General features: G+C 33.7%; 3 protein-coding genes and 1 long non-coding RNA gene across 12 annotated transcripts; 1 reads left to right on the top strand and 3 right to left on the bottom strand.

The window, feature by feature from the left end:
• Window positions 1-1,076: 1,076 nt before the first annotated feature.
• On the bottom strand, window positions 1,077-3,728 carry LOC133704281 (protein PSK SIMULATOR 1-like). Its single transcript, XM_062129069.1, has one exon. It carries the CDS (start codon window positions 3,329-3,331, stop codon window positions 1,469-1,471), a length of 1,863 nt encoding a protein of 620 aa, XP_061985053.1. The 5' UTR covers window positions 3,332-3,728; the 3' UTR covers window positions 1,077-1,468.
• A 9,108-nt stretch (window positions 3,729-12,836) lies between these two features.
• LOC133704921 (uncharacterized protein At4g14450, chloroplastic-like) lies at window positions 12,837-13,406 on the bottom strand. Its single transcript, XM_062129985.1, has one exon. The coding sequence runs from the start codon at window positions 13,346-13,348 to the stop codon at window positions 13,031-13,033; it is 318 nt and encodes a 105-aa protein (XP_061985969.1). The 5' UTR covers window positions 13,349-13,406; the 3' UTR covers window positions 12,837-13,030.
• Window positions 13,407-16,168: 2,762 nt separating this feature from the next.
• On the bottom strand, window positions 16,169-20,778 carry LOC133704818 (uncharacterized). Of its 9 annotated transcripts, none has more exons than XR_009844130.1 (8): window positions 20,002-20,778; window positions 19,683-19,890; window positions 19,510-19,563; window positions 18,961-19,110; window positions 18,117-18,871; window positions 17,887-17,985; window positions 16,925-17,016; window positions 16,169-16,710 (listed from the first exon to the last, which is right to left on the bottom strand). It is a non-coding gene; the product is annotated as an uncharacterized LOC133704818 (long non-coding RNA). The 9 variants fall into 9 exon arrangements; XR_009844127.1 differs by having other exon boundaries at window positions 19,683-19,944; window positions 20,042-20,778; XR_009844132.1 differs by having other exon boundaries at window positions 20,042-20,778.
• A 961-nt stretch (window positions 20,779-21,739) lies between these two features.
• On the top strand, window positions 21,740-22,730 carry LOC133704119 (enoyl-CoA delta isomerase 2, peroxisomal-like). Its single transcript, XM_062128871.1, has one exon. It carries the CDS (start codon window positions 21,851-21,853, stop codon window positions 22,568-22,570), a length of 720 nt encoding a protein of 239 aa, XP_061984855.1. The 5' UTR covers window positions 21,740-21,850; the 3' UTR covers window positions 22,571-22,730.
• The last annotated feature ends 2,612 nt before the right edge of the window (window positions 22,731-25,342 follow it).

The raw sequence follows: 25,342 nt of genomic DNA, 5'->3' as shown, positions 1-25,342 counted from the left end.
GCATATCAGATCCATGCCAACTTCAGAAAATGTTGTTCTGTCTAAACTTACTGATCTGCCTAAGAGGCAATAAACGACCAAAACCAGTGGTTTTGTTGGACCGCTGCAAATTAATACAGGTTGGCCCTAAACCGAAAGTACTCACAAGTTACAGTGCATAATAATGCTTCATATCAGAAGATTGAACAAGAATCACAAATAAGTGAAATACCCAGATCATGAACTACAAAAAAAAAAGTGAGGTGTTGACAACTGGGAACAATGTTTCGTCAATCATAGCCATCATTTCAAAAGACAAACTCGGTACATTACTTGTAGGCTTCGAGGGGAGTAACCGAATCACTAAATCTTGGCTTATGTTCTGCATCTATAGACATAGATAATCACTTGACTTCAATTTGGATATGAATGTAATGATCGAATCTTAGCGGCACCAGAATAAAAACTGTTAATTTAGATCAAAATGTTCATTCACGTATCGATATATTATGCTCTTGCACATGAAGGCCTCTTCTACACTTGATGCTTCTAGTTGCAAGAATACTAAAGAAAGAAAAGGCACAAACTCGTGCATTTTGTTGCATCACATCAACTGTTTTCCATGCCAGTGACCTCATCTCACATCCATTCTACTGTCTTGCTATCTTCATGCAACACAAATTGTGTGTAATTCATAGGTGCATTATGCTAGAAAATACAGAGAAGTGTGATGTTAGTTAAACATAAAGAAGTCATCGTTAGGCAAGAAAATGTCATTTTATGTGTCGCTAGATGAGTTCTAATTTGTTGCTTACTCTTAGGGGCTAGCCAGTTTTGACTAGAAATTTTAATCAATAGATATTTACTTGCCCAGTTCAACACTGAAACTCCTTGACCGCAGATGCATATTGCAAGCTGATCTACAGTCCATCTGACACCATCTATAGCATGCTTTCAAGAGAAAGCAACACGTTATCAGACACTTTCACATACATAAGTATCACTTGTACAGCAACCCGTTGCATGCTCTTAAGAAGCATTACTTGGGATGACTGATTTGAAGCACTAATCATAAATATCATCCATCAATCAGGAGATGCAAACATTAATCAGAAAATTAAGAAATAGAAACTTGACATCAGCGATTATATCTCCAATGACCTGATTCCATGAATTAAACCTCTACTTGCAAATTTCACAGAAACTTTGATAAGTAAAGAAATACAAATTGTACACCCAGATATATACGAACTCTGCAGAACAGAGAGATTTTCTCATAAATAATTGAATGTGTACTTCAAAACTCAAAACTTCCCATACCTGGCGGTGAAAGACATTAATCAATCAAGGACTTCAATAATGTAAGTCATCGCGTGAAAAGCTTGAATGTTCATCCTATTTGAACTGTCATTTGTGTCTTCATTCAAGTATAAGGAGTCAACAACTACAATTTACAACCTCCTTCAGGTAATCAGATTAATTAAGATAATTAATCAACAAAAGAAGCTCGGCACTGCAATTGCCATTGCATGCAGTCTTCAAAATCAAAACTACTTGCACAATCTAACAACGCATTCTGCTGATGTTCATAACGGCATATATAATTCAACCCAACAAGAAGTTCACAAATAGCTGTCTCCGTCTTTCCCCTGTCAGCAAAATACAATGTCTGAAGCAGAAGAACATTTGTCCGCTTCACAATTTGGTGCTGCTCAAAATTACGCTCACTTTGCCACCTGATCATGTTATGAGCAAGAGGAGCAAGCCACCTCAGTATCCCATCAAGAGTATCTTTCCAGTCATGGGCAAGTGGAGCATCATATATAGCAAGATTCTTCACGTAGGACTTGAGGTTAGTCCTCAGAGACATTCTTAAACTTGACGGTAACATCTGATACAAGTCATCCCTCGCTTCCTCACCCACTAAATGGGGATAGCGTAGCAGCTTCTCTATAACAATTATGACATTTGCATAATGCAAGGCCAAGGCAGATCCTCCAATAGTGGAAGGGGGAGCATACACCATCAACCTACTTTTGGCGCCAAACCGTGCATTATTCATCGCACCACACCTGGCATTTCTTTGATCTCCACTAAAAGAGACACCCTGATTGGAACAGCTTGAAGGGCTTGGGTTCTCTCTCTTCAAACTACCATTGCCAACACTATAACAACGGGAAATTTGGCTCCTCTGGTCCTCGTCCACAACAACGCAGCTTTCATCATCATCAAACTTTGAAGCTGAACTACTTAAACTGAGGCAATCCAAAAAAAGCCTTCCAGGACTAGTCCCACATGGAAAAACAATATCTTCAGTTCGAAATAATAGATCAACTTCACCTTTCCGTGAAGCAATCTGAGGCTTAAAATGTGTCTCCCTCTTCTCCATCATGGCTCTCTCAATGGGTCCCGATTGACACCCATCGCTACTTCTCTTGGTAACAGCCCGTCTCAGCGGTCCTGAAATCCTTTGCGAACTAAGTAAATCACCAATATGATCTGAAACCTCCCCGCATTCTTCCTTCATAGGAGGGGAGGAACAGGCCCCTTCAGCAGCCCCAGGGCCCTTCTTTTGCAACTTAGATTCCTCAAAAACAGTAGAGATCCTCGCGTAAATAGTGCACACAGTCCTAGCCAGCAATTCAACAACCTTATCACATGTCTGGTTCCAAAGAGAAATCTCCTTAAGATGCCTCACATCCTGCTTCTGCCAAATAAGTTTCTGCTCAAACGCCCTTCGACTCTCCTCGTGTTGATTCTGCTGAAATTTCTTGGTAGCCTGCTCCAATTCATTCAAAACCTCCAGTTCGTTATACAAATTAGAAGTCGCATTCACATACCTCTCCATCTTCTTAACCATACCCTCCATATCCTTAACCAAAAACCCCAATTCCTTCACATCAATAACCCCACTAATAATATCCGCATAAACATGCTCAAAACCCTGCAAAGCAGGCTCGACACACTTCTTTCCCAGCCTAGAAACAACATTAGCTACCCTGTTCAAGTCATCAAGTTTCTCAGCTAAAGCAAGCTGAATAAGGTAACTTTCATCATTGGACACCAAGTTCTTGACTCCCTCGCATTTCAAGATCTCATTTTTAAGCTTCGAGATCTCAGAATCAGTGAGGGATTTATAAAGGTGTACAGTTTTAGACAAAGCATTAGCAACCTCAAAAGACAAGATACCAATGATTTGTTTTTCTTTCGAATCCTGTTTATTTCTTGGGTGGTTATGGTTGTGGCTGTGGCTGTGGCTGTTCTTTTTCTTGTAAGATTCTAGAAGAAGTGCGTGCTTAAGATTGCTACTTACCTGGTTTCCCATCTTCAAAATCCAAGCTTCTGCCACCATATTTCTAAACCCAACCGCCAAGAAATGAATGCCGTTTAAAAAGAAGATCTGAAATCAAGTTTTCTTGTTAGAAGAGTATGAGTGTCCGTGTGGAAGGGGAAAAAAAAGAAATGGGCGGTAGCGGCGTTTAAGAGAAGCAGAAGCTCCTCAAAAAGAATCTCATTTTCTCTCTTTTTTTGGGGGGGGAGTGGGGTTGAAGAGGGCAGTGTTGTGGTGTTATGTTGAACTGGTAGAGGAAACGGGTTTTCTTTCATAAAATATAGAAGGTTGAACTATGAAGTTTTGAATGTGGTCCAAGACCAATGGGGGTGCTATGCTAATGGCTATACATTTGAGTTTTCTGGGCTCAAGTTCCAATTGATTGGGAGCTTGATTCCTTCATTTATGGCATTGTAAAGAGAAAAATATCTAATCTTCACGGCTTCATGAAAGGAAAGTATATTTTATTTTGACAGTAAAAATAGTGAAAAAATGCTCTGTTCGTGAATTTGATTTTATTTTTTTCAATACAAAGTCTTGCTTCTCAGTTACGAGGAATTAATCCCAATATTGTGAAACAAGTGATAGATTATTTTCAAGCTTGTTCGGATGGGCTGAAAAGGAGTTAAAAGTTTTCTACTACTTGCAGAAATTACTCCAGTTCAAATGGATCACAACCACCGCCCATTGTTTTTCTTTTTCTTTTCGAGAAGAGTTACCAGATTGACTTGGGAGATTGATCGAAGAAAAATGCAAGCAATAAAGCATTGTATCGATCGAGTCCAAGGTCAGATCATGCAGCATCAAGATTTTCGCATCGGACTGGATAAAGAACAAAATACATTATTGAGAATGTGTGATGAATTATCGTTTCACTGAAATATGTTTTGGCTTTTGAGACGAAAATACAGGGGGGAGGGGGAGCTTTACTTGTTAGGGTAAGTTTAAGAACAAACCATAGTTGACTTGAAGGAAAAGGATAAAAATTCGAAGTGGCAGGGTTCCAGTCTCTTGAGCAGGTGAGATTGCTTGCTATGTTTACTTTTTTATTTTCTTATTTTTGCCCCCACAGCCAGCTAATGGAACAGCCAGTGAAATAACGGTGTGTTTGTTTAAAAATATATTAAAATAATAATATTTTTAATTTTTTAAAAATTATTTTTAATACTAGTATATATCTAAAAATATTAAAAAAACAAAAAAAAAACATGATTTTCATATCTTCCCAAACAGCCCTCTTAGAACTCTACTTTGGTAGAGCAACTCAGGAGTACTCAGTACTCGTTATAAGTGGGTTTGACCTCGTAATGCTTATGGGTCAACCTAGCTATGAGTGGCTGAAAGCAGTTTGGCTTGCTTGAAGTCTCGAACTTCCACCTGAGAAACTTATTTACATATTCGTACAAGGACATAGCTCAGCCGACACATTCACACGAGACTCGGGAATCGGGACTCGCGATTGCTTAGTTAGCACACGATGGTATATGTGTGTTTGGTATGTTTTAAAAATATTTTTTTTATTAAAGTTATATTTTTTTATTTTAAATATTAATAATTATAATTATAAAAAATAATAATTTAATGAATTAGATGGAAACAACTTAAAAACACCTGGTACAATTTCAATTCATGAGGGACTCAAAAAATAATTAAAATCCTTCCAGTAATAAGAGCCGAAGAGGCAGCAATGTGAAGTCAAAATGTTCATAATTTGCATATGGGAGTCATTAGTTATCATGACTACAAACATAAACCTTGTTATGCATGAATACATGGATATTACTAATTATTTGATTTGAATAATATTTTTTTTAAAAAAATAAATATAAATTTTTTTGAATAAAAATTCAAATTATAAATCAAAATACCTATGTATATATTTAATTAAATAAATCAAGAATTACATGTGTCAATAAATATAAAAAAAATATTAATACATTTATTTAACTCACTTAGTTGTGGGTTGAATAATTATTTTTTTAAAAAAAATAAATTAATGTGGAGATGTTATTAACATGTTTTTTAAAGTGAGTAAAAAATATAATTATAAATCAAAAAATTAATATTTACATGTAAGAAAATATAATAAAGATTAAAGACCATATATATTAATAAAAAAAACATGTAAATATCAAGGTCATTTTTAAAGTAGTAGAAAAATAAAAAAATATATTGCAGTTTCTATATTAAAACATTATTTTCTTAGTCTTTATATAAGAATTTTTTGAAAAACAAAAGGTGTAAAGGAAAAAAAATTACAAAAAATTACAAAAGAATAAAAATAAAAACAAAAAGAATTCTATAAATAGAAAAAATATAGAGTAATAAATATTTCAAGTGTAAAATATAAAAATAATCCAAAAAAAATATAAAGAGTAAAAAGGAGAAACCAAAAAAACATTACAAGAAAAGGAAAAATAAAAAAAAGAAAATAATTACAAATCGATCAAGTTTAAAATGATTAAAAGATAAAGTATAAAGAAAAAAGAAAATATAAGAAAAATATGTTTTCTAAAAAAACGAAAATTACAAATTTCCACTGTTAGAGTAAAAAAAAACAAAGAAAATTTTAATAATGACATTTTTACTGTAAACCATAGTTTGTAGATCCGCTCAGTTCAAGACTCGGGTTTTGGGTTTTGATTAGGTCGCTCGAGTTATTTTTTTTAAAAAGTCAAAACGATGTTGTTTGAGTAAAAAAACAAAAATCAACGAGTTACAACATGATTTTTCACTAGATCACCAGGTCAACCCCTAAGTTTTTCCTTCATTTATTTTTTTTTCAACTCGTTCTGATTTTATCCCCAAATTCACCGGATTTCAGATCATTCGTCAGACCCGTTCAAAAACTATGCTATAAACAAACGGTAGTTTGCTAACCTTGCCTAGGTACGTGTGGCGTGAGGAGTTGGGTAACGTTGGTGGTGGGTTAGTGGTTTAGAAATTCGTAGTTTAGGTGCAAATCTATAACTAACGTTAGAGGGAATTTTGTAATTATTGGAGGATTTAGGTATTATGGTAAATACAGCCAAATGTCTCTTTCGCCACATATGGTTGGTTTTGGTATGTAGCGTTGAAAAACCGGTTAAAGGAAGGGAAAGTTTGTCAAAAGCTAACCATAGTGGGAGTTGTTAGCCTTTTTTTTTAAAAATATAATTACTATGAAGACAGTTTGGTTAGCCATGACCATGCACGTGGAATGTTCTGGTTAGAAATCAAAGAAAACAATCAAATAATGACAAAAAGGATGATAAAACCCACTCACTCCATCTGAAACAACCTTTGTCTAGACTCTCTACATCGTATGGGTTTTGGCCACCTATCCAGTAAGATATGTCCGGTTTATATACCTAAGCAGGTGCCCCAGGTGGTCATGTTCACATGATCAAAGTAGCTTGTTAATTTGTCACGCGATCCGTAGCGGTTAAAACTGGTTTTTTTTTTTAATCTTGTAATTTAACTTATTATTTGAGTTGAGTTTTCAATAAAATTATGCAAATACTAGTTTGAATTAAAATGATTAGTTTTATGGATTTAAATACAATTGGATGAGAAGTAACAACATAATTTATTTTTTAAAAGAGTGTAGGTTGTTATATCAAGCATAGTAATCTGGGTTTTTTTTTTTTTTAAGATAATAGGATGGATGACATATCATCCGCTTCAATATCATCTCAATTCAATTTAAAAAAAAAGATGACGCGTCGTTTGATTTACCCAGATTCCGGGCATTGTGGTGGCTAAAAAATTAAGGTGTTTGATTTTTGTCTTCTAAAAACTAAATTTCAATCTATTTTTTAACTCCAAACACCTAGAAAACACCCTCATAACTTTATTCAACCCATCCTTAACTTCTAAAAGTGTAAAAACCTAGTTCAAAACCAAGAATCAACCTTGAATTTAATTTCTTTCTAGTTCAGATCTGTATTTAAAAACATTTTCAAGGTAACAAAACATCTAATTCAAACTCTCCTTGTTATATTGAACCATTTAAAATAAAATTCTAATGTTTTGGTGGCTGAAATTGTTGAAACGGCTTTTTTTTCTCTCTATTCTAGATTTTAGCGATTGATCTAATAACAGCACTAGCAAAAGATTTAGTAATACCTATTATGAGTTGATTATGACTTAGCTCCTTTTGCTTAATGAAATTAATTCATTTCTTATCATAGTTTTAAAAACTATATATTTTGTCTCTATGTTTTTAAATTTGCCTGTGATCTAGTCCTTTCATTAGTTTCATTTTAAATAGAAGAAATAGAGAAGAAATTGGTGAGATGAGAAATTTTATTCAGGAAAGAATATTTTTTTCACAAAGAAAAGAAAAGAAAAGAAAAGACTAGACTTACGTTAGTTAGTCGAGAGATTATCTAATTATTTTTTATATTATGAAGACCATTCAATTAATCTTGATAATTAAATAGATTAGGTCATAGTTTACTCGTTGTAAATTAATTACTAGTAAGGTTAGTTTCTTCGGCTAGTTAGTTTTTGGTTTAGCCCAGATAACTAGCTGGTTAGTACCAGCTTTTCCCTTGGTGATTTTAAACTTGTTTTTATCAATTCTCACAAATATTACACTTGAGTTCTTTTAAGGCTTCAGATGAATCCATTCCAAGTGGATGGAACCTATTCGTAAGAAGATGGTAGGGATTCAACTAGGCCTCTGTACAGATTCAGAGAATCAGAGTTTGATGAGGAATTTTGTGAAAGGAACAAGCATAGAGGTTCGTGTATATACATATTATGGGGTTGTTCCTCTTCGGTAGTGTCCCATGTTCTCTCCATGCCTTCAGAGAGCATGTTGCTGCCATTTTTCTATATCAGCCAAGCTGAAATGAGACACGCTTTATTGGAAAATGAGGCAGCTCAAGGGACCTCAAAAGAACCGCCTATTTTAAACGCCCAATTGCCTTCGGCACATCAGCTTTTCCCGTTCCACTTTCTGCATTGAGAATGGTGTTGTAATGGCATCGTTTTGACAAACTACACAAATTATTAGGAATATATAGACCTCTGCCGCTCAATTCGCGCCAAAGGTTGATCCCAGGAAAAAAAAAGAGAGTTTTGTACAAACTTTTAACAAAATTGTTGTTAATGGCACACATTAAAGAAGCGAAGCTTCGTACTAGTAGTTGAAAAAAACCTTCCTGGTAGCTACTAGCGGCTCAGCTAAAAAGATAACTGTAGGAGACTAATCCATAGATGTAAATGGACAGGGAGCACATTGGCATGCGTCTACATGATGTTTAGTGCTTAACTAGTGGCTGTGTCCATCACGTGGGCCCTGCACCTGCAGCCTACTCATGAAAAAAAAAAAACAATATTTTCTAGTGGAGACTGGATATTGGCTTGATGCTAGCAAATTTCTGCCACAGTGCACGTAGGCTGATGTATGGACTAGCTTTTGTCGGGAGAATATCGCGAGGCTGTTGAAAAATCGCCCCCACTATTCACTTTTGTAGCATACAATATTGTAGAGGGAAGTCATTTTCATGGCTTTTTGACTGATTTACGCAATTCGTGGATTGGTAATTGATGATCAAATTGGTGAATTATTTGTTGACAGCCTCTATTAGCAATCAATCAATCAATATTCGTTGTGTTGTTTTACAAACTCACTTTCTTGATAGATGGTTTTTCTATTATTTGTTCCAAATTGGGTTTGGAATTTTGAGCAAAAAGAAGAAGAAAAAATTTGGAAATGATAAAGAGAAAGAAAGAATAGGGCTAAATTATTGGGCTGAATGCCTTAGTTTGTTTAACTCTGACTCTAGGAAGATCTACTGGACCAGTGACCCAACAATCTTGATTTCCTTTTAGTGATGATTAACTCGTTTGTTTTTGGGATAAAAACGTTATTTTAAATTAATTATTATTATTATTTTTAATATATTAATATCTAAAATAATTTTGTTAAAAAAAGTTAATTCACTAAAAAATATATTTTTAAAAATAATCATCATAACGTCAAATACATGCAATAACTTCTCAACAACAGAACACTATTTCGAAGAAGTTATTTACAGGGGTTTGGAATTCAAAGCGTGTTGAGTGCTTATAAATCATGGCATTTCACTATCAAGCTGTTCATTCTCATGGGTTAGCGCACTACAAAATTGTTTTTATTAGAAAGATATGATTGACCTTTTGTCTATACGATTATACAGAACGTTGAATCTACAACAGACGTGGTGGCCAATTATTGATGTTTTTCTTTTCTTTTTTCAATATATTGGTGAAACAAAATTGGACTTCAAAAACTCTTATATTTTGTACAGATTCGTTAAACCACAATCATAAGCGTAGAATTGTTAAATCCCATAAAAAAAAATACGAAAATAAAAACAATGGCTATATATATATATATCAAAGCTCAATTTGATTTGCGGTAGTGGATTTCTTTGTTGCTCGCTCGGGGTGATTTCCTTAATTGTAAAGTCATTTTCAATTTTGTCTTAGGAGGATAAGGTGAGTTGAAATTTATAAAGTAAATAGCTTTTATTTTTTTTAATGATGATATAAGTTGAATGTCAATTTAATCTTTGAACACATAATAGACTTTTTAGAGGGTGTTTATTTTTGTGTTTTTTGAAAAAAATTATTTTATTTTTGTATAATTTTGATGTTTTAATATAAAAAATAATAAAAAAAATATTATTATAATAGATTTTCAAATAAAAAATAACTTTAAAAACAATCCATACTAAAATCTCAATCATTCCCCCTTATTTTCAAGCCACCCCATTTTCATTACGTCACTTTCCTATTTTGAACGTTAAGAAAATTTCTTTTTTCCATTCATTTATTCGCAGTGCATATCATGCTTGACTTTATCGTGCACCATAATGAAAACAAATCTATTTGTGATTTTGTAAACAGAACAGCAAATTCGATCCATTTATTCGAGTTCCTGCGAGAAAAAAACAGTGTTTGACAGAACTACACTCGTTTATATAACGATTTAAGAGATACAGCATCACCTCTTTTAAATCGATTATGCCATGGCCTAGGCTTCAAAGTTCAACTTGTATAGTCTTCCCTTCCGAAAAAATTTAATTTAACTATACTTGGGCCAGAGAGTCTCTAGGTAAGAGAGAGAGAGAAATCACATAGGCCCAAGAGCGACATCGTATCAAAATATTATATTCCTGGACTGGACGACTTCGAAATTAGAGTCGACTTCTGAGAACAAGCCCAGCTCAAAGGGATTCAGACTTTCGGTGTCGACATTACACGTAACGGGATCAAATTCTTAGGTGGGTGCTGTGGACAGCTATGATTCTTGGAAGAAAAACCCGTTGTCGAGGGCAGAGAATCTTCACGTTTACGGTGCCCAATAGAGCCTGCCTAATCTTGAAACATCTAGCATCTCACGCTGTTTGATGCGAATAAACATTCACAGTTCGAACTTGTCTGGTATAGCGTTGCCTGAAACTGTGAGACAAACAAATATTGCAGGTTCTGAATCAAAATCTAGGGAAGTAGATATGAAGTTATCAACTTGTCTTCTTTTTTTTTCCCTTTATATATATATATATGACAGAACATTAGTTCCTTACCCACAGAGCTCGATAGGACATCGAAATTTATAGACATGCCTGCACAGGAAATTGCCTAACATCCCAGAGAGTTGCAAACAAAGATGGGTGCACTTTGCTTCTGATATATAGCACAGGAAATCCAAGAATCATACTGTGGTTGCCTTGGAATTCATTCAGTGGAGACTTTAGACTTGGATCTGATGTAATTTTGATATATATTTTGATATGGTTAGAAGAGATTTCAAACCGACAGTACATGGTGGAGCCCCGGGTCCCTGGACCCACTACGGCTATCATTGCTCTTGGTTGGGTGCTAAATTTGACAAAAGATGGAATGCACGGTCAAATCTCACATCACTGAATAATTGAATAATTTGATACGTGCTTCTTCCGTATCCAAATCCTTTTCCTTCCAGTATATGCTTAAATTTTGATTTTTTCTTGTTTGACGGATAGAAAGCAAAGAAGGGCTTCTGTTTATTTTATTTTATTTTATTTTTCTTAAGTAAATAATAAGCAAATTCAAACGTTTAATCTTACCGTCCATTGATGGCATGTACATTTCAAGCATATCTAAACCTTATATAGTATCTAAATCTAAGAAAATCTGCACGTATTCAGATGAATAATATTTCTGACCTGCAAGATTGCAGAAGTTTTTTCTTTTTTTCGTTCTAATATAATTGACTGACTACTGAGCCATCGAGGACCACTCTCTTATATATATATATATATATATATATATATATATATATATATATAGAGAGAGAGAGAGAGAGAGAGAGAGAGAGATAATAGCCATTCAAATGCAAAATGGAATATCCTTTTTCTTCTTACATGCTTCCAAATTTTTATATTTTTTTAAGAGATTAATAATACAAAGAGCAGACTCTTTATTGTTTTAAAATACTTTAGAGTATTGTATGTGGGTCTATATTTCCGTGCTCTGGGTTTCTTTGGATTATTTGCGTGTGAGCATGACCGTTGAAAATGGGATCAGATCAAGCTGGAGATAGAAGTTGTCGGTGAGTCCACTGATTTTGATTTGCCAACCCATGGGCTATGTATTTACCGGGGAAGTTAAAAAAAAAAAAAAACACAATCGACGACGTATTATAGCTGTTGTTTTTGTTTTCTTTGACCATTAATTCTTGTCGATCGATCTATTTAGGCTCTTTGATTTTTAGATACGATGATGTTTATATTAATGATTATTTTTTAAAGTTTTTTGTTTGAAAATATATTAAAATAAAATTTTTAAAATTTTTTATTTTTAACATATATACATTAAAATAATAAAAAATCAAAATTTTTGAAAACTCTGTATATTTTTTACTACCGTCACAGACGTAAAAGTGGATAAAAATAGCTTTTTTCCCCTTTAAAACTAATGTATCACAGCTGTAAAGTTTATAGTCCAAGGCCAAGAAATCTATTTATATTTATTGATATCAAGATACGAAACTTTATAATATTTAACCTGTGACTAATACAGATAAATGATGAACTCTTGATTTGGTTTGAAAACCAAACAAACCTAAAGCCAACCTTTTCAAGCTCTCAATTCTTATTTAAAAAAATATTTTATATTTGAAAATATTATCTAAAATACGGAACACCAAAAAGCTGAAAAATCAAATCAAAATATCTTGGTTGACAGAATTGCTTTTAATTGTTGCAATTCAGGAGCTAACCGTACGTTCACCCCTGATCGTTACTGGTATGGTATTTCGGCCTGGATATCATCTCAATTTTCAGTGGCTACGAGTACAACTGCTAAAAGAAATCTCTCTTAAAGATAAAATTTTGTTTGCTTTGGGTTTTCTGTTTGTTTTAGAAGAAGAAGAAGAAACAAAACCAGCCATTACCGCTCAGCACTTCTGAATCTGAAAAAGATTCCAAACGACCTCCAATGCTACAATCTCCAAGTTGAACAATGCCATTTAATGTTTTAATTTGTAATCTGTATGCAGAAAATTAAAAAAAAAAGGAGTAAAATAGCAATAACATTATACACAATACCGTTACTTTGTTGTGTAAAATAAACCCAAAAAGCTGTTAGGAAGATATTAACAATGATGTTTGTATAATTAGATCCCAGAAAAAAAAAAAAACCTAAACTAATTAAAACTTCTATTATCTGATAACTAATCAAAATCCATTCCAGTTTCTAAATCTATACAGGCACAAAAAACGATGGCTTAAACGGAGCCAGCTCGTAACAAAAAGGAGCCGCCGGATGCTGCCACTTCTTGAACACCACTGGCTTCTCCCCCTCCGTTACCTGAATCCTCGGCGGTGGGGGCGGATCGTCCCGAGACTTCATATCCATCGCAGGAGGCGACGTGATAAGCGGAGACAGAAGAGGAATCGCAGCGTTCCAGCTAGAAGAAGAAGCCGGGCTGATCTGCAAGGACGCCGGTCTCCTCCGCTGGAGTCGGCTGGGACGTGACTGTGCTGCGGCGGAGTTACTACTTCGAAGTGTATCTGACATGATTTGGGTTTTCGGCGAGTGAACGCTACGTCTTGTGAGGAGAGGAGAGGAGAGGAGAGGAGATGTGGTTGTGTATATATAGCATAAGATAGGGTACATGATAGAACGTGAGACGTGGCCCAGCCTGGGGACCATGGGCATGTGGTGTACACGTTTAATAAAGGGAATCTTTTCTTTAGAAATACGTAGTCAAAAAAAGCATATAATAATAGTATAATTGTTAAATTATTAATATTCATTCATATGGTTCGGCTTTTATTTAGCCTTTGCCTTTTGATTTCAAAGGTTTGAAGGCTTTTTTTCGCTCTTTTTTTTTTAAAAAAAAGTTTAGTTTAGGAAGTTTGTGAGACTTTTTCCTTTTTACCCTTTAAGATGGGGTCTTTTATGACCAAATCTGTTTAGAAAAGGGCTAAAAAGGTAAAAGGAACTCCCTCTTTATTTTATTTTAATATCAAGAAGAAGACCAAATAACAGGTGTCACTTTCCATCTACTAATGCTGGTCAAATTCCTGTTTTGGAAAGACAATCAACTAATCTAACAACACATAATTATCAAGATTTCTTACTCTCTTTTTTTCCAGCTCCAATCAGATTAAAAAAGATGATGATATTTTTATTTTTTCAGAATCATCAATTTAAATTTTATAATTTTCAAAATTATTAAAAATTTATATAATTATTAATTTCAAGATAGTATAGTCGATGAACGTATAAATTAATCTAGACATTCATTTTAATAATAATAAAAAAAAATTGTTGGTATAATTAGATTAAAAAAATACCCTAAACTAAAACAGCTATTATTTGACAGCTAATCAACTTCCAGTCACAGAAAATGATGGCTTAAATGGAGCTAGCTTGCAATAAAAAAGGGCCACTGCATGCTACCACTTCTTCAACACAACTAGCCAAGGGCGGACCTACAACACAAGTTATAGGTGTTATAACTCCCCTGAACTTCAAAAAATAATTTAATATTATATGATTTAATTTTTAAATCTTTACGGCCCTAAGAAAATTTAATCAGCTCATCCAAATAAACAAATTCTTCTAACTTAATAAAAAAAATCTAATAGCCAATATGTAGCCTAGTAGTCCCATACAAATACTTTATTCTTAAATAAATAAATATAATTGGCCCAATCAGCCAGAATAAAATATAAAGACAAAAAAACAAAAGAAGGTATTCTCTAATTGTCTTAACAAATCCTATCTCCCATTGATCTATTTATCTCTCACGGTAACAACTAGAAAGGTTCCAAGGGGTTGTGGTTTGCAGTTGCTTTGATTTGTTCTCTTGTAGCATGAGGAGAAAGCTACCCTCTTCATTTTCTTATCAAATATACAGCTAGACAAGAATTTGAGGTAATTCTAATTTTTGGTGTTTGGAATCTTATATTTCCTATATTTATTTTTTTTTGCATTTAGGGTTTCGATGGATTTTTATGGATTATATAAAATTGAATTCTCTAGGACTTTAATTACTTTAATTACGTGAATGTTTGATGATATCAATTAGACAAATAATTATCATGCATTTAATGCAATTTTATTTTGATTTGAATTAATCTTTAAGATTAATTCTTGAAATAATAGTGATGATAGTTTTTAGATTTGTCACGCGTGCGACAAGGCAGGATGTCGGGATCGAGGAGTCGCCACATAATTATTTGGTTCAGGGTCACCAGAAGACCTAGATGGACTAATCTTATACGAAATTCTAGGATATAAAACTGGTTGTGACTAAAAAAAATATTAGCACCACTGGCACACCTAGCACAACGACAAGGTTTATTTTGCCTTAATTGAGTTTTAATATAGGATACGTGAAAACAAAGAACTCTAGACTCTTTTTTTTTAAGAAACCATATATCAATCCCCCAACACAACAATGCATTTGTTGTAGTTATTGCTTAAACATAGCGACTCATTCTTAAAATCTTGATGAAATGACTCCTGAATTTTAGAAACTTAATGAATGTTCTTCTAAAAGCCAAAGAATTTAGCTTTAAAAAATGAATGTTACTTGTTGTAATGTGATCCAAGATTATATACAGTGATATTGGATATTCATGTTAACTAAAGAACATAAATTCATCGTGTTTGTTTCAAAGACGGTTCATTCCAGCCCATGCATTCAGGGTATTTTTTTTTAAAATATGAGAATTATTGTTTTTAATTTTAAATTTTTTTGGTTTAAAGTATTTTTTAGTTGGCTAGAGTACTTAAATACAGTGAATGTTATATTTTATCTATCATACTACCTTTTTGATAAGCTAGTAGGAAGATCGAGATAAAATACTTTTGTATTCAAAGTCTATGATAATTGGAGGAATGTAAATAATGTGATTCATTATCTTTTATTGTGTCTTGTTAGGAAGGAAAATTCAACCCATTGAATTGTAATGCAATGTTGTGCAGTTTTAATGAATCAATCATAAGAAATCGCCTACGTATCAAAGCTATAATTGATATTGTTTGGTGGCTAGCTTTCCCAGCATGTGCCAATAGAGGCCACGATGAAAGTCATTTGTTTTTATTTTAGATTTAGTTTTTAATTTTTTTGATTATTATTTATTTTATTTGAAATAATTTATAAAATTGTGTTTTTTTTTTAATTTAATCCTCTAAGTTTTTATCGCTATTTATTTGGTTTTGAATCCCTTTGTTAATTGGATTTGTTTTTCAATTTCATTCCTTAAAATTTGATTAATTTTATTTTTATATCAATTTTAATTTTTATTCTTTTTATTTCTATTCGTTTTTGTTTTATATCCTTTTTTATTGGAATTTTCTTTTTCAATTTCATCCCTCAAAAAATAAATAAAATAAGCGCGGCTTCAATAAAATAATAAGCCGAGCCAGGCGAAGTTTAGAGAGAAGCAACAGCAACAGAAGAAACCCAAGCCGGTAGGCAAAGGCAACATAGAGCCAAAGTAAAGTGGTCAAAAGAACAGGCTGAGTTGGGTTTCTGACACTTGACGCTTCTATCTCTCGGATAACAACAACTACACTTTAACCGACCCAGCTAACTTGAAAGCTGTGGCTGGCTGGCTTTTCTAAACTCCTACACCAGCATATTTTTGACCCGTCCGTAGGGTCAACACAAAGATGCGTTATGCTAACGTTACATGACGCATGTGACAGCCTACACAATGTCAGTGGTTCTTTGCTTTGATCGAACAATCATCAATGGCTACGTGTCTATCCCATTGATGGGCTCATGGTCACGTGTCTATCCCATGCCTTGTTCCTCCAATGTTTGACCACCACGTGCATGGCCTACACTGGTCGTCATCAATCCTTGCTGGCCTGTTGTTTGATTTGTTCAGCTTCAAAGAGAGAATAATTTGCTAGAATACCTGTTAATACATGATTGTAATTTGCACTGTTTAAGAAATTTACACACATTGTTTTTAAAATATTTTTTGTTTGGAAATAAATTAAAATAATATTTTTTATTTTTTAAAATTTATTTTTAATATTAATACAGTCAAAACAATCTAAAAACAATAAAAAATTTAATTTAAAATAATTTTCTTTTCAAAATTTTACCAAAAAAAAAACAAATTCAACCTCAATTCTAAACTCTAAATGGGCACTTCGTCAATCATGCGTCGCTTCCTTGCCTGGACACGCTGCAGGCGTTGCTCCACGGTGCCTTCTCACTGTGGTCAACAGCAAAACCATGCATGATTAGGCGATAAGTTCTAACAATGGCACAGACAGAAAAAAAAAGTGCTGACCGCTTAGAAAATCTTGTTAACAGGCCTGTTGATTAGTAAAACTCAAGGTTAAAGAAAGGTTAGTCAGATACGTGACCAATTATTCCTCGTGGACTATTCAAAACAGACTGCTAGCCCTGTTGTTTATCAAAAGCACAATCCTGACTAATGCAAACCTCAGGCACAATATAATAAGAGTGAAACAGAATTTCATTTCAAATTATATTCCAGAAATTTGAATCTAGACCAATAGTGCAGGCTGAGATGCCTTGTAAAGCAATTTGATGCAATGCTGGATTTCCAAGCAAATGCAACAGGAGGAATACATATTACAGCGAGTATAGTGAAAATGACCTTGAGCCATTGTTGAAGAAGCTTCAGGAATAGATGAACAGTTAATTGTCAGCACTCAAATTGCCACAACAATTACGCAGACAAAAAAAATAGGCCTGTGACAATGACCCGGAAGAAAAGCCTTCCAATTGGTAAATTATATCCGGAATCATTAAGCTTGGATGACTTTCTTGTTTTACACTCAAAATCTTAATCTAATATTCAACCAAGTCAGGCTAAGATCTAATTTTCAATTGGCCCCAACAGTTTTCTTGTGCTAGATGATGGCAAATCTTAATAACTTAAACCATGGACCGTTATATCTACATCAACGTGGAATGCGGTAATCAATTTCTTAGAATTCTCAAAGAACCCAAAGTAAGAAGTTTCAGGACAGATTTTGACAAATTCCAGAAACTAGAGCTTCCATGAATTCAACTTAATTTCTGAAACCTTGAAAAGCTAGCAGAATAATCTGACCTTAACAATGAATCTTCTAACAGAAACTGTGTGTTTTTGTCCAATCCTGTGGATTCGCATTATTGCTTGCTCCTCTACTGCAGGATTCCTGGTGGGATCCTGCATAGTTCAATATAGCCAGTTTCAACATGATGAAGGGAAATTCTTTGTTCAGGATAAGGAAGTACCAGGAGATTTGAAAATAAACATTAAAAAGACATTTGAGGCTGCAGTTAGATTCATACACGCACCAGCAGCTTTCTAAGGCATCAGCAATACCTGAAATTCACCAAGCAACAAGAGAAAGATAGTTAAGAAACTTTGTTGACCATGATGAACTGCTAAGCCATCATAATTGTTTAAGGAGCAAGGTTTAAGAATCCTGAGATGCAAGTGCTTGGAAACTGCATATCATTTTTTCTTTGGTTTCATTGAACTCCTTAAAACCCTCCTCTGCCTTTGCTTCTGTGCCAGTTTTTTTTTTTTATCAAACCTTAAGAACCCAGCTCCTCTCCTTCTCAATGGGATCTCTACTAGGTCCAAAAATGAAGACCGCTTACTAAAAAAACAATGCTCTTTCCCACTAGATCCTTACCCACGAATATGTTCCAAGCATTCCAGGAGCTTTAAACCTCTGAAAGACTCCTCCTAGTTCTTCTCAACATCAACCCAAAACTTGTTCTCTGTTGGGCATGTTATGAGGTCAGTTTCCTTTAGCAGTGTTCGAAAGATTGTACATAGCCCAGTTGTTGGCGTTTACCAACTTAAGAGGAGACATTCCCTGCACATCCTGTGTGCACATGGTGTGATCACAGGGTCATCTGCATACTCCGGGCATATGGGAAACTACATACTTGTAACATATCCGATAGGCAACCCAGCATGGATGAATAGTTTTTGCTGCTTCCTCAACATCAGTTCCTTTCTTGATTCTGATATCCAGTAGAGAACTTGTTTCTATGTATGCCCTTAAATCACACATTACTGTGCTTGGAGTTCCCATCTCCTGCATAATCAAGAGAGGAATTAGAAGAGTTCAAAAGCAATTATTTTTCTGGATTCTGAAAACATAAGACAGCATTCGAAGCACTTCACCTCCAAGTTACAAGTATCTTCTGCAACAAGAAGCTTAATAAGAGATGAGTCTGATATAGTTTGTTCATCTTTGTTTTGTTCTCAACTCGGCTGGGTACCCTTTCTCCTACTCACCATAGGTAAAATTGCAGCCGCTTCATCAGGATCACTCTGTTTTGACAGATAACAATTAGACCAACAACAATTAAGATCTCATACTAGCATAAATTATCTGTATGATGCATCCACTTAGATCCCAGCAGTATATTTGTGCAAACCGAAAATTCCATTGTCATCAAGCAATATAGACCTGCTAACAGTTTTGTATAGCATACAAAAGCACACATCATTAACATTATTGAAGAAAATAATTAATGTGTAAATCAATAAGGGACAATGCAGAGCTCATGCAATAGATTATATTCTTGCAATACTTTTGTAATTATATGTCATGCCTATCAATTAAAAATATGCAGGAGTAATGGGATTAAGAAGAAGAATCCACATATGACGAAGCAACTGCGATCATAAAAGGCAACAAGATGAGAACGAAAGCATAATCGCACATACTTGAAGATTCAGTATATGTTTTCGAGAATCAAGTTCCTCGAGAGTGAATTCAGCCTGAATGAAGAAAGACACATAAACAACATGAATATTTATAACATAAATACAATGTGCAGTCATCATTACATAGCATGTACATAAAATTAATATCATCACAGAAGACAAAGGAAAGGCACCTCTTGTTATGGTTATATTTTCGGCAACTTCAACAGAGCAAGGAGGGGATAAACTGTATAGTCAATGTCTGAAGGAGCCTCTAGGCTCCATTTTGACATGGTTTTATTTTCAGCAACTCCATGTTGATTTATCCAACTATCGAAGACAGAATAAACCTAGAAAGGTTTTCTGGTGCAGCTACACAACGTCCTGGAACTTTCATCTTGGCTGAATTCACAAGCGGGATGACACAATTCCCCATTACATAAGTAGCAGACCAATCTAAGAATTTGAAATCACAATTAAAGACTAAATTCTTAAAAAAAAAAAAAACCCCACCAATGAAAACAAGTAAAATCTAAATTGTAGAATGCTTAACCTCTCCAGATCGTTTTGTTGAGAAGCGAGCAGGTTTCATGTCTTGATTAGGGAAACAAAATAAACAATTTGCTTGTCCACCAACTTCCTTCCCTTAATAGCAGAAATCGCATTAACCATAGTGCCCCCTACTAAATACCATTCATTCTCTTAAGGAAATCTCCATCTTCCACTGAAACACGATTGACCTTTCTCTCTTCAACAACCTTCGTCTTCACATTGACATCCTTTCTTCCAGGCTCATCATTATGACCTCCCCTGTTGATTACTCTCTGATTTCTTTTTTTCTTCCTTGTACATGATTAATAGCCCCTCTTTCACAACGATCTCCGTTCTTTGGTCTCCTCCTTCATTGTGATGCTTGGCTCATCTGTTTTGGGAAATAATTGGTTTTCACTATCGAGACCCATTTCTTCTTGTACACAGGCCTCGTTCTCAATCCCCGTTTCGGCTTCTTCTTTTACACGGTAACCTGGGTTCTTCCGGTTGCCACTAACCTCGTTGCTTGATGACCTGAGTTGAAATCAGGGAACTGGTGATGGTGATGATGCGTTTGACTGTGACATGATCATCAAGAATGAAGTTGACGATAATCAAGGTTGTTTCCACAATGGGAGAGGGCTTGGAGAATGTCCGATTCGGGTAACCCCGACCCGATAACTGATCTGATCCTCTTGAAATTCTTTTCTTCTGCTAGAGAAGATGAAAAATTATTATTTTTAATTTACTATAACAATAAATTCGGCGCCAAATACTTTAACCCCGTGTAAGAGTTTTTTTAATTTTTAATTTTTAATTTCTTATTGTATTACTGTATAGTCGCGGGAAGGTAGGTATAAAAAGAATATCCAGTGAAGGCCTTTCTCTGGGATTTACCTTAATTAGTAACGTCAACATGTTGCATTGCCCCAACTAATTTTGCGTAAATGATGGTAACAATGGCCATCTTTTTTGTAATTTTCTTACGTATCCATGAGTTTACTCCTCCTAGATCTTATGTTCGACCTGTTTGTTTATGGTTTTTAAAAGCATTTTAAAAAAATTTAAATTTTATTTATTTATTTTAAATTAATATTTTTTTAGTTTTTCATATCATTTTCATACACTATATTTAAAATAATTTTTAAAAAATAAAAATATATTATTTTGATATATTTTTAAATGAAAAACAACCACACTTCCAAACAGGCTCTTTGTCTAGTAAAACTATAGTTTTCAGACCCAGGTTCCAGATTTTGATCGGGTCGTCCGGGTCAATTTTTTAAAAAATTAAAATGACACCGTTTTGGTAAAAAAAACAAACATCAACGAGTTACAACCAGATTTTTGACCTGGCCTTGCCGGGTCAACCGGGTTTTTTCTTCCCTTATTTTTTTTTCAACTCAGCCCGGTTCCAACTCCGATTTCAAAACTATAAGTAAAACAGGATCTATATACAATATTTTCAAATAATTTTAATTGATACAAGTCAAATAATAAAATAATAGCAGTAAAAATAATAATAATAATTTTTTATGTTTAAGGAATTTTCGTTTCATTAAAAATTCTGCCAAAGAACTTGGTCCTCCTATTATGAAGCTTGTCAAAGTTTGCCTACGGAATAAAAGGACGCATAAGGGTAAGATCTTCGATTATAAGTAAATAAGTGACTAGAGTGGCAATTGTGTTAAGTTATAGGGATCAATTTGCAAGTAACTCAATTACAATAACAGGCAAAATCTAATCTTAAATCTCTTCAACCATGTTCAGCACCTGTCCCTTTCTCTGTACAGCACACACCAGAGCCCAAAGCCATCACTAACCACTCACCATGTGCACATTAGAGAAGACGGCCAACAACATCTTCGTTTTAACATTAACCGGCGACAATGAGCACCGTTTAAACCCCGCTCTTATTGGCTCCATCCTCTCCGCTCTTCACGAAGCCAAAGCACAAGCCACTAGTGGATCGGTTCTCATCACCACATCACGAGGGAAGTTCTTCTCCAACGGCTTAGATCTAGCCTGGGCCCATGCCGCCGGTTCCAAGCCCAAAGCCATCGAGCGCCTCACCCACATGGTGAAACTGTTCAAGCCGGTGGTAGCTGAGCTGATTTCTCTCCCTATGCCAACCATCGCCGCCGTCAACGGCCACGCAGCCGCCGCGGGGATGGTTCTGGCTCTGAGCCATGACTACGTCTACATGAAGAGGGATAGAGGTGTGCTGTACATGAGCGAGGTTGACATAGGGCTAACGTTACCTGATTATTTAACTGCCCTTTTTAGGGCTAAGATCGGATCGCCTTCGGCTCGACGCGATGTGCTGTTGAGAGGAGCCAAGGTTAGGGGAGACGAGGCGGTGAGGATGGGGATCGTGGAGGGGGTCCACGATAACGAGGAGAGGTTGAATGAGGCTACAATGCGCCATGGAATTCAGCTGGCATCGAGGAAGTGGAATGGCGAGGTGTACAAGAAAATAAGGAAGAGTCTGTATCCTGAGCTATGTGTCGTGCTTGGATTGGGTGATGCAAAAGTAATTGCAAAACTCTAAGGATAAGGAAAAGACTTTATTATTATTGTGTCTTAAATAAGATAGACAATGATTCGTGTACCCATTTTAGTATTTGCTGGGAGTGTGATTTAGTATTTTCTGGAATAATATGTATTTTTAAAAATTTTATTTTTAATAATAATATATGAAATTATAAGTATGGAGGTTTTGTTTGTTTTTGTATTTTAAAAGTGTGTTTAAAAAGATTTAAGATTTTTATTTTTATATTATTATAATTACATGTTAATATTAAAAATAAGAAATATTATTTCAGAAAAACATTTTGAAATTCCTGTGACACGATTATAAAAAAAGGCCTTGCTATCGTGAATCAGGATTTGATAACCAATTATTATTTGTTTTCCTCTCTTTCTCAGGATTTGCTGACTGGTTTCAGATAGAGCTATTTAACTGCTTTAAGTGCTTTTTATTGCTGAATTAGCTGCGTTGCATTTCGAACAGAACCTTCAAGCTCTTTGCGTCTAGCATTGCATTTTTTTTAAAAAAAGGCGTCTGGTTCTGAAACGGGTGTAATTGCATGTGTTTGGCTCGAAAATAAAATTTAAAAATATTTTAAAATAATAGAGTAAAAGTAAATTTATATTTATATTTTAAAATTTCAAGGATTAATTAAGTGGTTTTATTGAACAAGAAAATAAGTTATAATTAACATTTTTAAAATTATTTTTTGTTGTTTAAGCATGGACTTGGAATGGACTAGTGTTTTCTTTTCACAAAAAGTTCAATTATCATTTTGCTCATTTAGTTGAAAAAATTAAAGTCTTTTTTTTTGGGTTATTTCAGTATTTTTTACCGACTCATTTGTCATTAAACGTTTGAGCGGGAATATGATAGTATTTTAATGTTTATTTACACAATAAAAATATTATTCTACCCTTGAAATTAACAAATTTAAGATCTATTGCCTCAGAGTTTTTTCAACTTTCATATATTTTTAAATAGTTAAAATACATCTTCAGCTTTCGAAAAAATTAAAAAATAAGTTTTGCATATGAGGGTATTTTTGTTCTCACATTGTTTTTGTGTAATTTTCTATAATCATGGGGGCAATTTCATATTTTAATATTATTTTATTATTTTTAAATTTGAAAAGCCATGCAGGACCTATGTTTACATGGATCTGACAAATATATCAGACCCAAATTACTTGAGTGTTGCATCAAAGCAACGTGTATTTAGCATGGTTGTCAAACCTAAATAAATTAGGTCTAACATTAAATTTAAATATAAATCACTAATATCTTTAAAGAAACCTCCTTTACAACATAAATCCACATGAAAGGTTTAGACAAACATTATAAAAAGTTTTTAAAAAATAAAAAAATTGTATAATAAAACAAAACACATATAGTCTAGTATTGTTAAAAAAATATAAAATAATATTGTCGTCGGTGAAAAATCACAAATGATCACCCATTAAATAAACTTTTTTTGCATGAAGTTTGATTACAAAATATATAAAAATAAAAATTCATAAAAACAGAGAAAAAAAAAGAGAGAATAAAAGAGAAAAAATAGAATTTCTAATGAAGGAACAACAAATTCATAAACATAAAAAATAAATCATTTCAATAGAAAGATATGATTTGAATTTTTAGATCTAAAACATTAGATTAGATTTTTGTCATGATTTGTTGTTTATAAATAATTTTTGAATTTGAATTTTTGTTTATGATACTTTAAGAATAATTTAAATATTTTTTTTATATATAAAAAAATTATAAGTCTCAACATTTTAATTATTATATGCTAATATTCTGATAAGTACTACACCTAATCTATATATAAAATTTATAAAAGGAAATTAAATAGGTCTGGACTAGAGCCTAAACACACCTAAACAAAACTATCCAAGATGCTTGAGCCTAGTATGGCTACCAGACTCAATTTGCCTAGTTTTGACATGATTATCAGACCTAAAACAATTAAAACATTCTCTATATTCTTAATATTTTTAAAAAATTAATATTGTCTCACTAAAAGGATGCGAACAAATCTTGTTCTTCTCCTTACTATAACTCTATACTAAAACAACAAGGTGAAAATGCAACTACATTATTGTTCATGTAAAATATAAAGCAACTACTCCTTTTTATTCTTTTTTTTTTCTTGATTCATCCATTTTTTTTTTATTCCATGAATTTTTAATAGTTATTATGTTGTTTTTGGACATGTCAAGTGAATTGAGTTATACTTAGCTAATTCCAATATGATTTAAATTTAAACCTGAATTAAACAAGGAACTGGATCTAAAAGTTTTTTATTCTATCAATTTCACCTTAATTATTTTTACCGATAGACCAAGTTGCTTTTCAATCAGTTAAATTTACTAGATTACGCTAAGAAGATTCCCATATAATTTATTTTAAACGAGGGTTGGATAAAAAATTAAATATAAAAATTTCAAGATTAATTCACTAAATTAAATTTAATAACAATATCAAGTAATTTTCTAATATTTTTGTTATCTTCAATTTTTTTTCATCCATCCAACTCACACTATCACAAGCATGTAATCTAGTTAAAGTTGATAAGGATCAACTTTGAGATTGTGTTTTCCTCTCTAATTAATTATTGGGATCGTGTTATTTCCTGCCATTGCCACTTCTAATGACTGTACCTTGTAGGTTAATTGACGTGGCAGGCATGTTCTAGTTTAGGGACATGTACGTTTACCATTGAAGTTAAATTTTACCAGTATTGTGCTTCAGGCTGAAAGATCCTATACTGACTACGTGATTCAAAGATTAC

This window comes from Populus nigra, chromosome 10 (genome assembly GCF_951802175.1).
Source record: "Populus nigra chromosome 10, ddPopNigr1.1, whole genome shotgun sequence".
NCBI lineage: Eukaryota > Viridiplantae > Streptophyta > Magnoliopsida > Malpighiales > Salicaceae > Populus > Populus nigra.
This window is presented reverse-complemented; position numbering and strand designations above follow the sequence as displayed.

Coding starts and splice junctions, on each gene's coding strand:
- LOC133704119 (XM_062128871.1), top strand. CDS start 21,851: ATGTGCACATTAGAGAAGACGGCCAACAACATCTTCGTTTTAACATTA.
- LOC133704281 (XM_062129069.1), bottom strand. CDS start 3,331: ATGGTGGCAGAAGCTTGGATTTTGAAGATGGGAAACCAGGTAAGTAGC.
- LOC133704921 (XM_062129985.1), bottom strand. CDS start 13,348: ATGTCAGATACACTTCGAAGTAGTAACTCCGCCGCAGCACAGTCACGT.